At 38.8% G+C, this 17,018-nt stretch overlaps 1 protein-coding gene across 1 annotated transcript in view; it reads right to left on the bottom strand.

The window, feature by feature from the left end:
• Window positions 1–17,018, bottom strand: part of fstl4.S (follistatin like 4 S homeolog) — a 319,855-nt gene that overhangs the window by 37,416 nt on the left and 265,421 nt on the right. The window contains exon 8 of the mRNA XM_041588013.1: window positions 9,071–9,191. Within this exon, the coding sequence (XP_041443947.1) occupies window positions 9,071–9,191 (121 nt within the window). The remainder of the gene's footprint in view (window positions 1–9,070; window positions 9,192–17,018) is intronic.

The raw sequence follows: 17,018 nt of genomic DNA, 5'->3' as shown, positions 1-17,018 counted from the left end.
TCTGTTTAGATGGGATCAGTAACCCCCATTTGAAAGCTGGAAAGAGCCCGAAGAAGAAGGCAAATAATTAAAAAACAATATCAAATAAAAAATGAAGCCCAATTGAAAAGTTGTTTGGAATTAGCCATTGAATAACATACTCAAACTTAACTCAAAGGTGAACCACCGCTTTAACGATCATATAAGGGTTTGAATGTATTGGTCATATCTAATAGTGTCTTCCTCACTCAGATATTCAGATCTGAGAATGCAAGAACATTAGCAAATACACCACACTGACAGGTCAAAGCATAAAAAAAAAACCTCAAAGTATTTTTATCAATCCAGTGTTTGGGCAACATAAAGTGATAGGGACAAACAACCACAATTGCAAGTGACACAAGTCTTTAAAAAAAAATGTAGCCAAAATGAGAAGGCTAACTGTAGAAATATTTTTGAGCATGCTCAAGCCCGTGCCCTGGAGGTTTAAGCTGACAGAAGAAAGTCTGATACAGAAGCCCATGTGTACACCATAGAAGGAAAGAAATGTAGTCATTCTTTTGACAGAGGAGCAGCATTACTTGGAGGGTTTACTGGTGTATTTATATAGATCTTTCTGATAAAGCTTACTTAATTTTAGCCTTTCCTTCTCCTTTATAGGAATATTTGGCTTCATCCTCTTGGCAATACACTATGCAATGTGTCAAGTCTCTCTCCTCATTCTCAAGTAATTTGAAATCACAATGACCCCTCCTGGTCTGACTTAAGGACAGAAAATGTATAAGGTACAAAGGTACAAAGCAACTTTAATGAACCTTACATGGTACAGAAGAATACTCGGTAAGCACAGGCAATTGTGCATCTCAATGAAAAAATGCTGTAGCATTCATACATGGAGGTGGAGGTTCTTGCCTCTACCCTATGACTAAATTAATCAATATGTCATACTGTCTAGTAAGAATTTTGGAATACAAAATGTTGGAACTGTAAGATGTGTGTGTATCGGGGGGGGCAACAAGCACTATAACAGGACAATCCTAGGAAAGCTACTGTGTGTTAAGCTACGTAAAAATGCAAAGGAGCTTGAAATTGAAGCAATTTCTTCCAAATACAGTATCTAGTAGAATTGATTCAAAGGCAACTGGTCATTTAGGGGGTTATTTATCAAAGTCCGAATTTATCTCAATATTTTCTGCTACAAACTCTGATCAAATCCAATTGGGTTTTTACGCTTATTTATTATTACATTTTACTTAAAATGTGCTTTCCGGGGAAAAAATCTGATTTTCACGAATTCTTCAGACTTTTTCATCCGATTTTCATGATTTTTTTTTGCAATTTTCACCCGAAAACTTCGGGGTACTGCAGGAAACCCAGCACACATCAAAAAATCATTTGGACTTCTCCCATTGACTTATAGGCAACCTCGACAGGTCTGAGATGCTGGATTTTCAGATTCAGACTTTTCCATCCTCGGGGTTCTGCATTTGGAGTTTAGTATATAACCCCCTTAGATTTTTTCTTGAAAACGTTTCACTGTTTGATCTGAGTGACTTCTTCAGTTCAACTCAAGTGGTAGGGAATTCCCAGGCATTCAAACTCTTGAGGGTAGTAGAGTCACAGACATCCAATCACAATGGTTCCGTTGAACTTCAGTAAGGTGTTGGCTGAAAATCATCATTTATTTATATAGCGCTGTCAAGATACGCAGTGCAAATCCCAGATGTGTGAAAGTGTGATCCAGTCACAATGGTACCATGAGTCTCATAGAGTCAGGTGTTAATCTTTCAGTGTACATAGTTACATAGTTACATAGTTAAATTGGGTTGAAAAAAGACAAAGTCCATCAAGTTCAACCCCTCCAAATGAAAACCCAGCATCCATACACACACCCCTCTCCACATAAATTCTATAAACCCATATCTATACTAACTATAGAGTTTAGTATCACAATAGCCTTTGATATTATGTCTGTCCAAGAAATCATCCAAGCCCCTCTTAACCCATTAACTGAATAAGCATCACAACATCATCCGGTATCATACAACCTCACTGTCCTGACTGTGAAGAACCCCCTATGTTGCTTCAAATGAAAGTTCTTTTCTTCTAGTCTAAAGGGGTGGCCTCTGGTACGGTGATCCACTTTATGGGTAAAAAGGTCCCCTGCTATTTGTCTATAATGTTCTCTAATGTACTTGTAAAGTGTAATCATGTCCCCTCGCAAGCACCTTTTTTCCAGAGAAAACAACCACAACCTTGACAGTCTAACCTCATAATTTAAGTCTTCCATCCCTCTAACCAAGTGTTGCATGTCTCTGCACTCTCTCCAGCTCATTTTTATATCCCTCTTAAGGACTGGAGTCCAAAACTGCACTGCATACTCCAGATGAGGCCTCACCAGGGACCTATAAAGAGGCAAAATTATGTTTTCATCTCTTGAGTTAATGCCCTTTTTTATGCAAGACAGAACTTTATTTGCTTTAGTAGCCACAGAATGACACTGCCCAGAATTAGACAACTTGTTATCTACAAAAACCCCTAGATCGTTCTCATTTAAGGAAACTCCCAACACACTGCCATTTAGTGTATAACTTGCATTTATATTATTTTTGTCAAAGTGCATAACCTGCATTTAACAACATTGAACCTCATTTTCCAGTTTACTGCCCAGATTCCCAACTTAGACAAATCCCTCTGCAAAGTGACAGCATCCTGCATGAAACCTATAGTTCGGCACAATTTAGTATCATCTGCAAAAATAGAAACAGTACTTTCAATGTCCATGACTGGAAGTATGAATTGTTGTGAAGCCGACGGGGTAAGGATGTCAAAGCAGCATTGTACGTTGATGACAAGCTGTGTCACAGACCCCCTCCTCTGTTCAGAGATGGATTTTCCACTTTGGCATAAATGGCCTATTTCACACCTTGTTCAAACAATCTTTGCTCTCTATCCAAAATGTGTACATCACTGTCCTCAAAGTCGTGTCCCTTTTACTTGAGATGTAGATAGACTGCTGAGTCTAGTCTTGAGGCGTTAGCCCTTTTATGTTGGGCCATTCTCTTACAAAGCAGTTGTTTTGTCTCCCCAATGTATAGATTGGAGCACTCTTCATCACACTGGACAGCATAGACTGCATTGTGCTTCATGTGTTTTGTTGCTGAATCTTTAGGGCTCACCATCTTCTGTCTTAAATGCCGGGGAATTCCCTACCACTTCAGTTGAACTGAAGATGCCACTCGGATGAGGGGTGAAATATTTAAAAGAAAAAGTGAAACGGGGGAATGTAATAAAAGTCGGTTACTGCGAAAAGTTATGCCTTTGCGCAAACAAATGTTACTGTGCGTGAATTTAATACAGCTTTTGCGAACCCGGAAACTGTTTAGCGACCACTTCCAACAGTGGAAGACCATTTGCGAATTTTATAGTTTGTGCCAATGCGCAGCAAATGTAATAAAACTTCTTACTGAAAAGTCATTATGTTGACACCTTTAAGCATTTCTTAAGAGTGTGCAATTAAAATTCGCAATGCAATAACTGTTTAAGGAACATTACATTGCAAGATGTGCATTTTTATTCTTAAGGGTGAGGATTGTTTTGCTCTTTGCGACTTTAATTACACTCCCCGCAAAATGTCCAGTTGCCTTTGAATTAATTATATTAGATACTGTATATCATGACCTGTATAAATGAGAATCTTCATAGACATAGTTTCTTCCATGGATTGGCTTATCCTAGTGTGAATAGGTTGTTTGGTCTCTTCAATAAATGCAAGTCTACACTCCATATTAAGAATCTCACTTAAAATCTACCTGTATGTAATTTTTTCTAGTATGCGAAAAATAACTGTAAAGTTGCAGCAAATTGTATGTAGCATTGTACAGCAGAATTGCGGCAAAACTTAATCCTGAATTTTAACAAATCTGCCACTGTCTCACTCTCTCATGCACACTGAAAGAGATACAGATTCTTAGGGGCCGATTCATCAAGCTCGAGTGAAGGATTCGAAGTAAAAAAACTTCGAATTTCGAAGTGTTTTTTGGGCTACTTCGACCATCGAATGGGCTACTTCGACCTTCGACTACGACTACGACTTCGAATCGAAGGATTCAAACTAAAAATCGTTTGACTATTCGACCATTCTATAGTCGAAGTACTGTCTCTTTAAAAAAAACTTCGACCCCCTAGTTCGGCAGATAAAAGCTACCGAACTCAATGTTAGCCTATGGGGAAGGTCCCCATAGGCTTGCCTAAGTTTTTTTGGTCAAAGGATATTCCTTCGATCGTTGGATTTAAATCCTTTGAATCGTTCGATTCGAAGGATTTAATCGTTCGATCGAAGGAATAATCCTTCGATCGTAGCATTTGCGCTAAATCCTTCGACTTCGATATTCGAAGTCGAAGGATTTCAATTCCTAGTCGAATATCGAGGGTTAATTAACCCTCGATATTCGACCCTTGATGAATAGGCCCCTTAGTGTCATAGTGAGCCACAACCTATAGCCCCAAAATTATGCAATTAGATATTCCCAAAATAAGATGGAGGAATGGCATTTTGACATTTCTTAGGAGTTGTAGTTTTGGAACTACAGCCATGGCTCAGACTGTCTCTTGAAGCAAAGTAACCAGGTTCAAGTTGCTACCAGAGAGCCTTCTCAAAAGATTGACTGATTGAGTGAGGACCATATGCAGAATGTATCCATGAGGGTGCAAGGGCTCTGAGCTCCACACTATTTAAGAAAAACATCTCTAGAATCAGCAACAATCTGCTTGAAATTCACTGTACAGGTAAGAGTGGAAATTAAAGAAAGAAGAAAGACATGCTACCATTATTTTTTGTTCCAAAACCTGGCAGCTTCTGGTAAACCTTAAGAACTAAGATGGCACTGGTGAGCAAGTTCTAGAGCTCACCTGCCTTATCTAAATGAAGATAACTAATCTCCAACTACTGTAACAGTCCCAAATGGACATTCTTGCTCAACAGTTAAGAGACCTACATGACTCACTAACCTCAGTTGTATTGGTTGCTGTTAAGTCTGCAGTACAGGAAATCAAAGCAAATATTAGCTCATTTGAGCCATAGGGTAGATGAACTGGAACTGCTTCAGAGATGTTAAAAGAGAATAAAGCTGGCCATAGAACCAAGATTATCTCCATTTCGTACGATTTTTGGGCCATGTGTGGAGTGTCCTGACATTTTTCCTGCTTTGATGATCAGTCGTTCAGGCGATCAGACAGGTTAGAAAATTTGGCCGAAGAGGAGCAGGGGTGGTGGGCGTCCCCACCACACCACTGGACCACCAGGGTGAGCGTTTTTTATTACAACCATCACCAAAATCACCTTTTAAATAACTTCTCTTTAAAGCTTTTACTGTGGAAAAATACAATAGCTGCAACACCACCTGGGGTCGCCAGGATGTTGTAGCAGGCACTGATATAAAGATATTTGTGATATTCCTTTGTTAACAGTTGCCAAGGGCTTGGTAATAACCAAAGTGTTCTATCATCTTCTTCTTTATAATTATTTCAAGTTTATCAATGAGGGGCGATTCTTGCCCCTGAGGCGGCCACCTCAAGCCACAACTAGAAGAGCGGAATTTCCAGTTTATTATTCGCGGTAATGCCACCTGAGGCAAAGTTTTGGCAGTTGCGCTTCTGTTAACAATTACCACTTTCTTATCAGGGCCTTTAAAAGCTGAGTTATGTCACCCTTACAGATAGCAGATTACCAAGAACTGGAAAAAATATTCAATATCATGGTTTGGCCAAATAGCAACCATAAAAATCAACTTTCTACATTAACTGTCACAAACTCTACCAATACATGTCCCTCACCATATGTTCAAAAATAACCAAACCCAGTTTTTTTATACAAATGGATCAGCACTAAAAAAAATCACAATCCATTTTACTAGTGAGCAGAAATCAAGGTTGATGTGCAAGACGTCATCAGAAATTATGACTTTTTATCATTAAACACTGTACTGTATGTAGCCTTTCACATCAGTTAAATTGCAGATTGGCAAGCAGGTATTTGTAAATGTAAGTCCTACCTTTGATAATTTGCAATTTGAGGAAATGGCAGCCTACATAAATAAATAAATATTTTCGGATTGTGTGGCGTGTGCCGACATCTTTCGTCCGGCGGATCGGTCAGGTTTGATTTTGACCTGACCGATCCCGCCGGAGCCCATACGGCGAACAATCAGATTACCCCCGATATAGCCATGCTTGTTAATGGCATATCGGGGAAAGATCTGCTCGTTTGGCGATGTTGCCAAACAAGCGGATCTTTGCGTCTATGGCCACCTTTAAACCTGAAAACACCATGTTATATAGTACACGTAATATAGTTCTAAGGAAAAATAAGAAAGTTTCCATTTACCATTACGTTTATTTTTTATTTGCTTGTGTGGGGCTGTCTGTTTTCTGATACTTACTGTACGTGACTGTCTCTGCTTCTTATTTTGCACAGGTACCAAACCCTTATCAACAGCAGGATCAAACAACATCTAGGGCAATGGCAGCCAAGGAGATTTGACGCTTACAGGAAATCTGTGCTACCCAAAGGCGGCAAATATCTCCTGAAAATACCTTCCCATGTGGATCCATTAAAATGACCATTTGTAAAACACTTTACATGTCTAAAATCTAATATCTACAAATTCTTCAACAATTTATTCTATTTTATACGAGAGACGTTTTCAATCTACAGTCCTGTAGTAATCCATGAATAGTGTTTGACCTCGGTTTACCTTTCTTTGTAAGAACTGGCAATCCTAGGTAATCAGTACATATATGTGCCATTGTTCTGAAGACCATTCAAGCTGAATAGGCCAGGGTAAAAAAAAAAAAAGCAGATGTTTACTCAGCAGATAACAGACTGTATAGAAAACAATGATTGTGGTTCTAAAAAGGATAAACAGAGGTCAAAGGCCATTCTTGGACTACTATAAGACTCAAAATTGACAATCTTTCTAATATAAAATAAGACATCCATATCCCATGTTGATTCTGGAGCTCCTGATCGCCTCTCTGGCTCTTACCACATAATGACAGCTCCCACAAGAGTCAACATCAGCACCTTTTATGCACGAGTGTGAACATATGACCTGAAGACCATGCAAGTGGTAAGGTAGATTATATGTTGTAAATACTGTTATTTCTAGTTCAGTTACCAGCTGGCATGGCAGGGAGAATCCCCCAGGAGAAGCTATATATGAGAGAGAACAATATATCACTTCATCTTTGGAGGATGAAAAGGGGATAGTGCAAAAGGTAGATCGGGATCTACCAATAGACACTTAGCTGGTGATCAGTAGATCTCAAGACACTGTCAAAAAACAACATTTCTAAATCAACCCCCTCTTTCATGCTTTTAATTCAGATATTTATTATGTTAAGGTCACATAAGAAATATTTGTTTGTTAAATATAACAATCTACATGTTCTCATAAATCAATATCTAAGTAATATTTTCCATGGAACAGAATGCTAACAATATTTTATGGATGTAGATCATAATGGGACAACATCACTAAAAGTAGACCCCGCATTAGTAAAGTATGGGCACTCTTGATAGTGTATGACACCATTAAGCCTGAGAGTATTTAGCTGAGCTTACTGCAGACTGTGAGAGTCCGATGTAGGTTAAGCAGCTGAGCAGATGAGGCTCCAACAAGGGGAGAGAGAGAGAGAGGGAGCAGTGTACTGGAGGTACCTCGCCCAGTTAGGGAGCAGTGGAAGAGGGGCTAGGAGAGAGAGAGGACCTAGCTTCTTGAATGCAAGGCTGACCTCCGTGATAAAGTCTGTAAAAGGTACTGCTTCCCTGACTTGAAGGAGGAAGTAGGGAAGGTAGACAGCAGGCTGAAGTCTAGTGGCCTGGGAAACCCTAATGTGTGTGAGGATGGGGAACTTCTTTAAAAGTATTCGTGTGGAACTGTGCTAGTGACTTTTAATAAATAAACTGTCCCTGAGTTCTTCAGTGGTGTGGACCTCACGTTTATTCGTAACTGAAGTTTATTTTGCAAGTTAATATATTGTAACGGTGGCTTATAGGTGAACTAAATCCCCCCCAATAGTAAAAACCCCTACTCCCCCTGAATAGGTGATTGTGCAGAGTAAGTATAGTGGAGCCCATGGGGGCCATCTTCCGCTCTTCAGTATTCTTTGGGTTTTTTTTCCTTCCCTTCGGCAATTTCCAGCACTTTTGGCGCATGCGCAGTTGCTACGAACCAGAGCACTGCTCGAACTGCACATGCGCCAATACAGTGTTCACTTCCTGAAGAATACGGTGTTTTAGTTTTCCATTAAAGTAGAATTAAACCCCACATGGTGATAAATCCGACTGGCCTCCCTCCCTGTTTTCCCCCTGCAGAGTCTTACCCCTGAATTCTTTCCCCTCTAGAAATAGCGACTGCGCATGCAGAGTGAGTCCAGTGGAGCTCACGGGTGCTATCTTCTTCTCATCGGTAATCTTCATGTCTTCTTCCTCCCCTTCGGCAATTTCCATCTCTTTCGGCACATGCACAGTTGTCGTGAACCAGAAGATTGCTCCAACTACACATGCACCAATGCGCCACTCACTTCACGAAGATCCGCTGCGCTTACTCTGCACCTATACTTAAATAATGAATTAGGGGCACTTTCAGGGGTAATCACATATGCGGGAGGGAAGCAGGGAAGGGAGACTATGTAGGGTAGTAGGTAAGGATTTTTTATTATTGGCGGGGTAAGTTTTCCTTTAAGCTACTTTGACCCAAGTATTCCAGAAAGTCATGGGGCACCAAATTACAACCACTAATATATAATGCCTCTGTATGTTCTGTCACATGTACAGCTGTACAGTTTATTTAATAAATTAATAATATATTGTATTATAATATAATTTAATATAATATATTAACGAAATTAAAGCAATAAAAAGCTTCACAAGAAGCCACAATTTTCAATTAAAATAAGCATACCTAGCACTGTTAAACAAATCAGCTATTAAAAACAATTAACGTTTCCATATAATAGGCATTTTCAGCAGCTCATTAGCTTTTTCTTTCGTTTTTTTTGTTAAATGTCATGCGTGCCACTTACTAACCATTCACCTGAAGGATGTGAGTCTGGTACATATCCTCATAGCCATAAGCATGGCATGTGTAATTGCCCATATGAATGGTTGTTACCTTGGTGATATATAAAGCATTGTCTTCTCCAAAGTCCTGCAAGTAATAAAAATATAAGGAAAATATTTATAAATAATCTGTTGATGCACAATGTCCAAAAAAATAGAAATCATATAATTTCAGTATTTGAAACAAAGGATGCAATATTTATATCAATTTCTATAAAGCCCTTTCATACAATCGACTGCTTTAGTTCATAGAACAAATTATTATTTTTAATTTATCTTCACAAATTGGTCTGTCAATGCATAGGTTTTATTTGGGGATATATTTGCAATGTCATCAACTATACTTGTAAACACTACGATGAGTATATTTAAAACATGACAGCTATTGTAGCTAAATTGATATAAAGCTGAATTTCAACAATTGCAATATTTATATCTTTCCCTGCAAGTAGCGGTGATTGCCAGAATAATTACTCTTCTGTGCAAGACCCCATTTAAATTAACTTGCAACAGTACTACTTTGCTATTAATTTAGGCTAAACACAAAGACTCCATTAAAAAGATTTACTTTCATTCTTCAATACGAAATTCTGCCGTGCACCACACCACAAATATATTATAAACAAAATGTAATTTAATGCTTATCTCAAAGATTTGCAAAGGTACGTTAATTTGTGTGAGTTTAGCTATATACAGTAGGCACAATTGATGGGTGCAATTTCAGCTCCTCGCACACTTGTATTTTTGAAGAGAGAAGTATGACTTTTAAAGGCCTTTTTGTGTTTGGTGAAGAAGAATTAATAGCCTAAATGTTTTCATATTACTGAGGACAGAGAGACAGGCAGAAAGAGAGACAGAAACAGACCAGTGTCCCCGCGGTACCTCACCCAGTTAAAGTCCCAGTGAAGTAGGGGCTAGGAGAGAGAGAACCTAGGGGCAGATTCACTAAAGGGTGAAGTGGCTAACGCTAGCGACTTTTTGCCAGCGTTGCAGCCCTCAATGATGTCACAAATTCACTAACATTCGCTAGTGAACAGGACCGTCGCTAGTGTTCATTCGCACTCTATCGGCAGGTGACTTTTTGCTCTGGTGAAAGGTCGTTACTCCGCAAATTCACTTAAGTGCGGATTATACTGAACGTTACCTCTTTCACCAGAGTTGACATTGCCACCTCAGACCAGACGAAGTGCTTAAAAGAAGCTAGATCTTCCTCAATCTTCTGTCACTTACATCATATTCTGTTTGCCGAAAATGCATTAAAGTACAAAAAAAGCTGGTGACTTTTCCTTTTTTAAAGCGGGATTGGCTGCAAAAAATCTTTTTTTCAAAATGCATCAGTTAATAGTGCTGCTCCAGCAGAATTCTGCACTAAAATCCATTTCTCAAAAGAGCAAACAGATTTTTTTATATTCAATTTTGAAATCTGACATGAGGCTAGACATTTTGTCAATTTCCCAGCTGCCCCAGTCATGTGACTTGTGCCTGCACTTTAGGAGAGAAATGCTTTCTGGCAGGCTGCTGTTTTTCCTTCTCAAAGTAACTGAAGGAGTCTCAGTGGGACATGGGGTTTTACTATTGAGTGTTGTTCTTAGATCTACCAGGCAGCTGTTATCTTGTGTTAGGGAGCTGCTATCTGGTTACCTTCCCATTGTTCTTTTGTTTGGCTGCTGGGGGGGGGGAAAGGGAGAGGGTTGATATCACTCCAACTTGCAGTACAGCAGTAAAGAGTGATTGAAGTTTATCAGAGCACAAGTCACATGACTTGGGGCAGCTGGGAAATTGCCCCATGTCAGATTTCAAAATTCAATATAAAAAAAATCTGTTTGCTCTTGTGAGAAATGGATTACAGTGCAGAATTCTGCTGGAGCAGCACTATTAACTGATTCATTTTGAAAAAATTTTTTTTCCCATGACCGTATCCCTTTAAGGTTCCCTGGACTTGTATTTGAAAAAGTGGTAACTTCAAGCATTTGCACCAACATTTATAATAAAAACGTCCATACTATAAATTACCTGCCATATGCAAATTGACCTAAGCCAAGATCACTAGCGAATTTTCGCTAAGCACAAACGAACGCTAGCGCATCTTCGCTATGAAATGCTTGAAATAACGATAGCAAAAGTCACCAATGTTCAGCACCCAAGGCGCAATTCGCATATTAATCAATTAGCGTAGTGGTAGCTAATGGTGCGATGTGTGCAAAGTGGTTGCTGGCGACAATTCACCCTTTAGTGAATCTGCCCCCTGGTGTTTTCAATGTAAGGCTGACCACTGTGCTGAAAATTCATAGAAGGTGCAGTGTCCCTGACTTAAAATAGGAAGTAGAGAAACCCTGTGGGTTTACGAGTGAGGCTGGAATAATAACTTTCATTATATATTAATTAAAACTGTTCAATAGTGATGAGCGAATATGTCATGTCTCGCCAAAAAAATTGCAAAATGCGTTGAAGTCAATCGGCGTCAACATTCTTTTATGTGCAATTTTTTTATATACGCAACAATTTTTTCTCACTACGAATACATTAAAGTCAATAGGCATTTTTCGTTTTTTTGTCTCAGCGACTTTTTTGTCCAATGGAATGTCAATGGGTGTTTTTTTCTTATGGTGACTAATACCCCCCTCCCTTTAGCAGTCAATAAATGACGGTCCCTTTAAGTGTATGCTGTCTATGACAATGGTTTAACCTAAAGATAAACCTTCCCAACACCGAGAACAGGTAAACCCCTATGTCTTAGAACTGGTAATGCTTAAAGGGATACTGTCATGGGAAAAAAATTTTTTTCAAAATGAATCAGTTAATAGTGCTGCTCCTGCTGCTCCAGGGGCAGCTGGGAAATTGACAATATGTCTAGCCCCATGTCAGAGTTCAAAATTGAATAGAAAATAATCTGTTTGCTCTTTTGAGAAATGGTTTTCAGTGCAGAATTCTGCTGGAGCAGCACTATTAACTGATGCGTTTTGAAAAAAAAACATGTTTTCCGATGACAGAATCCCTTTAATAATGTTATAGGACCACACTAAAAATGTATTAACAACCCCTTGAATTTAAGGGTTTTAATCTACTGGGGGATTTTCTTTGAAATGTCTATGTATAATAATATTGAAATGCATATTACTGGGTTTCATTGATGATTTGTTTTGACCCCCCAAGTATCAAATATTAGGTTAGAGACTGAATAAGAGGCTGGACTATGAAAAGGAGAGGCCTGAATAAAAATATGAGTAATAAAAAGCATTTTTAGCCTCAAAGAGCATTGTTTTTTAGATGGAGTCAGTGAACCCCTTTTAAAACTTGGAAAGACTTAGAAGAAAAAGACAAATAACGTAAAAACTATAAAAACTGATATTAAAGGTAAACTGCCTCTTTAAAATCCCATTGTCAATGATCACTATTAAAAAACAAATTGCATAATCCATATTAGGTGCAAATGATAACGCTTACTCTCTGGCATGTTGCTATAAGTACAATACCCTAAGTACTTTCAACACAAAGGTAACACTAGATGAATAGATTAAAAAAAATAGATTAATATATTAAAAAACATAAATTGAAAAGAAGAAAGCTGGATATTTGTGCCTGCAATTACTTTCTGGCAGGCTAAAATTTTTCTGGGACTTGGCTTTTACTATTAAGTGTTGTTCTTAGATCTTCCAGGGAGCTGTTATCTTGTTTTAGGGAGCAGTTATCTTGTGATAGGGAGCTGCTATCTGGTTACCTTCCCATTGTTCTGTTGTTAGGCTGCTGGGGGAGGAGGAAAGGGAGGGGGTGATATCACTCCAACTTGCAGTACAGCAGTAAAGAGTGAGTTAAGTTTATCAGACCACAAGTCACATGACTGGAGGCAGCTGGGAAATTGACAATATGTCTAGCCCCATGACAGATTTCAAAATTGAATATAATAAAATCTGTTTGCTCTTTTGAAAAATGGATTTCACTGCAGAATTCTGCTGGAGCAGCACTATTAACTGATGTTTTCCCATGACAGTATCCCTTTAAAGTGATTTTTTAAAAGTTTAAACACACCCAAATGTTTTTTTCGTGCCACCTTAGAGCATATATCCTGTGAGTTACAACACCCTTAGGACAGATACAAGTGTGCTGGACTGAAAGAGACGATGAAGGACTCTGAACAACATTTGGATGCGCTGCATGTTTTTAAAGCGATCTTATTGAAGGAAATTTTGTGAGTGCAATCTTATTTATTTATTTATTAAAATTGTTAAACGCTTCCACACATGTTGCTTCATTTTACCCACTAAGAATGCAAGAAGATTAGAAGTTAACAGGAACGCTTACTATGATCAATGGCCTTTACTAACTTTTTCTTGTATCTAGTATGATCACCTGCCAGACTCACTTGGAACCGGAGTGTGGGCTCTTGCTGAACTACAACTAGACATCCCGGATGTAACTTCAACCTCTTAAAAAATACCCTCTGTCCTAAGGGAATTGTATCTCACAGGATATATGCTCTAAGGTGGCACGAAGAAAAAAAAAATTGGGGTGTATTTAAACTTTTAAAAAATCACTTTAAGTTTGTGTATAATAATTTATTTTAAATACTACACTATATTACTTATCTGTTTTTTCCCCTCAATGACCTATGGTCTTTGAGACATAAAGAAATCTATCTGTGGAAAGTATTGGATATAAACAGGGCTGCCATCAGGGGGGCACAGGCGGTATATTTGTACTGGGCCCAGGCCTAAAGGGGGGCATGGCTGTGCTACACTTTTCGAATTAGCCAGCCCCCTTGACATTGCCAAAGTTGCGTAGAGCTGAAGACGGGAAGCCCCGAAGCCGCAAAAAGTCTAATTTTTCTAGTTCTGAAGCAGCAAAAAGACCCGAAGCCAAGAAAGGAGCCTAAGGTAAGTTCCACTGAACACCAATGGATTTCTTTGTAAATTTTATTAAACCCCTGGCCACCAATGGATTTTAATACTATATAGGCCCCTGCCTGCCAATGTTTTTTTTAAATATTCTATAGGGCCCCTGACCACCTATGTTTCTGTTTAACTTGTGGGGGGGGGGGCTGACCACCAATGTTTTTTTTAAAAACTTTTATGGGGGGCCTGTTTTTTTTTCCAATTAATAGGGGGTCCCTGGCCACCAGCAAACTTTTAATGGGGTACTGACCACCTATGTTTTTTTTTTTTTATAATTTCTGTCTGTGTTTCCTTTTTACTTTGGTGTGGGTGGGATCTGTGGTGGGTGGGGACCAGGGGGCCCAGAAAATTTTGTTGTATGGAGCCCTGTGATTTCTGATGGCAGCCTTTTTGTCTGCAAATGCTTACTGGTCTTATTCTGACAGCTCCTATTGTAACAGTCTTTTTGACTGTCATTTTGCAACTATAGTATTATAAAGTTTGCTTGCAGGGCCGGATTTACGTAGTGGGGAACCCTATACCCACTGCCGTTAGTCTCCCCTGTCCCCTCCCTTTTATTCGTGCAAATTTTCATCATCTGGACCGAAGCATTGGGGATTGGTGCATGGGAATTTAAAAAATGACTGTATCTCCAGCACATCCCCAGTGTTTTTGAACCAATGTGGGTGTGGTTGGGCAGCATGCCACCCCCCTAAGATCCTGCGCCCTAGGCCCGGGCCTAGATAGCATTTCCACAAATTCGGGCCTGGTTGCTAGAGCTGTGTGTGTGTGTGTGTGTGTGTATATATATATATATATATATATATATATATATATATATATATATATATATATATATATATATATACTGCTAAATTCAATATATACACTGTATGCAAAACACCAATATGTAGTTATAATTGGTGTTTACTAATGTCAAAACTTAGAATTGTTGCTTCGTGGTGGTAATTGTGCCACAATGTCTGAAGAAATGCTTATCAATAACCGCAGCAAATATAACTATATATACTGTAGGCTGCATCAGGCATTTTGCTCCAGTTCCATATTAGTACTTTATTATGTTATCCAGAATGCTCTATTCTGGGATTTACCAGATAACAGATCTTAACATAATTTGGATCTTCATACCTTAAAGAACACGTAAACCCAGCACACAAAAATGTAATCACTGAAGAGCCTGCAGCATCAGTTAGAATTCCTTCTACTCCTCTAACCCACTCAGCCCCCTCAGGAATTTCCTTTGACTGTTGGCTCATGAGCATGCTCCGTTATTCTCAAATCAGATTACTAAACACACCCTCCAGTCTAACAGCCAATGAAGGGATGGCATTGCTGGTTCCCATAAAAACTCTGCTCTAGCTGTCTGATCATATTTTTAAATTCAAATCCTCTCTCCTGAGTTTAGAGTAACCATTACAGTTCTCAATCCAAGCAGGACTTGTCATCATAGTAAGTTCTGCCTGTGTTAGCCTGCATTCTTAAATTACATGAACTTTACTTCGCATATGTGCTGTTTGCAGATATTAATGCACTTATAATGTGTCAGAGGGAAAATGGACCCTGGGTGAAAGCTGCTATTTGTTTTAGGGAAATGTAATGACGCTGGCAAACGGAATAATGCTATTTGGATGGGGGAGATGTGCCCAATTTATATATATGGTAGGAAAATGTAGGCTTTACATGGCCTTTAAGTCTACTAGAAAATCATGTAAACATGAAATAAATCCAATATGATTGTTTTGCTTCCAATAAGGGTTAATTATATCTTCGTTTGGGTCAAGTACAAGCTACTGTTTTATTATTAGAGACAAAAAGGAAATCCTTTTTAAAAAAATGGATTATTTGGATAAAATGGATCAAGGTATTGTTTTATTATGGATAAAATGGCATCTATGAGAGACAGCTTTTCTGTAAATCTGAGCTTTCTGGATGACAGATTTCTGGATATTGGCTCCCATACCTGTATTAGGATATCCAAATATGAGTCGTTTAAGACAGGAAATAAACATAAATTTCCTTACAAAATACTAAGGAAGAAAGAGAGGTTTCTGGAGCACCACCACATCATGTAAAGGGAATGTAAGGGGTTTTGCACTACATGGGTTATCACTCTCATATAGGGTTGCCACCTGTTCGGTTTTGACCCGAACAGTTCCGTTTTTGGAAGGCCTGTTCGGGTGTCAACTTTCTGTTCAGTTTTTAGATTTATGAAACCCGCACAATAATCTGGCCAATACACGAAAAACATTTAAATACTAAGATTAATTTCTTATTGTTACAGAAAAAGCAAATTGATAAAAAAAATAAGATTTTTTTTCTAAATTATCATTGCTGTATTTCAGTGCTTTCTGGATAATTGATTTCTGTTTAATAGATCTCATACCTGTAATTAAAGGATTGGGCTTACTCATCAGGCAGGATAGAGATAGAGTTGCCACCTGTGTGGTTTTGAACTGGTCATCAACACTTTAAAACATTGACAGTGGCATCAACAGCCTCACCCAGGTGTCATAACTCCACCAACATCATTGTGCCCACCTCCGATGTCATCATGCCTGTTCCTACATCACTGCCCCACCCCCCTGTTCGGGTTTAGCCATCAGCAAAGGTGGCAACTCTACTCTCACGTCACATCTTTTCAGTTTTTTTCTACACTTCAACTTTGGTATTTTGGATTCTGAGTTTCCAGATAATGATTCTCATACCTATATCATATAAGATATACTTACATTCACTCTTCATATATCCTTGTGTTACAAGTATTCATTAGATCAGTGATCCCCAACCAGTAGCTCGCGAGCAACATGTTGCTCTCCGAACCCTTGGATGTTGCTCTCGGTGTCCTCAAAGCAGGTGATTATTTTTGAATTTCTGGCTTGGAGGCAAGTTTTAATTGCATAAAGACTATGTATAGTGCCAAGTAGAGCCTCCTGTAGGCTTCCAGTCCACATAGGGGCTACCAAATAGCCAATCACAGCCTTTATTTGGCATGCCACTGGACTTTTACATGCTTGTGTTGCTCCCCA

This window comes from Xenopus laevis, chromosome 3S, assembly GCF_017654675.1.
Source record: "Xenopus laevis strain J_2021 chromosome 3S, Xenopus_laevis_v10.1, whole genome shotgun sequence".
NCBI lineage: Eukaryota > Metazoa > Chordata > Amphibia > Anura > Pipidae > Xenopus > Xenopus laevis.
This window is presented reverse-complemented; position numbering and strand designations above follow the sequence as displayed.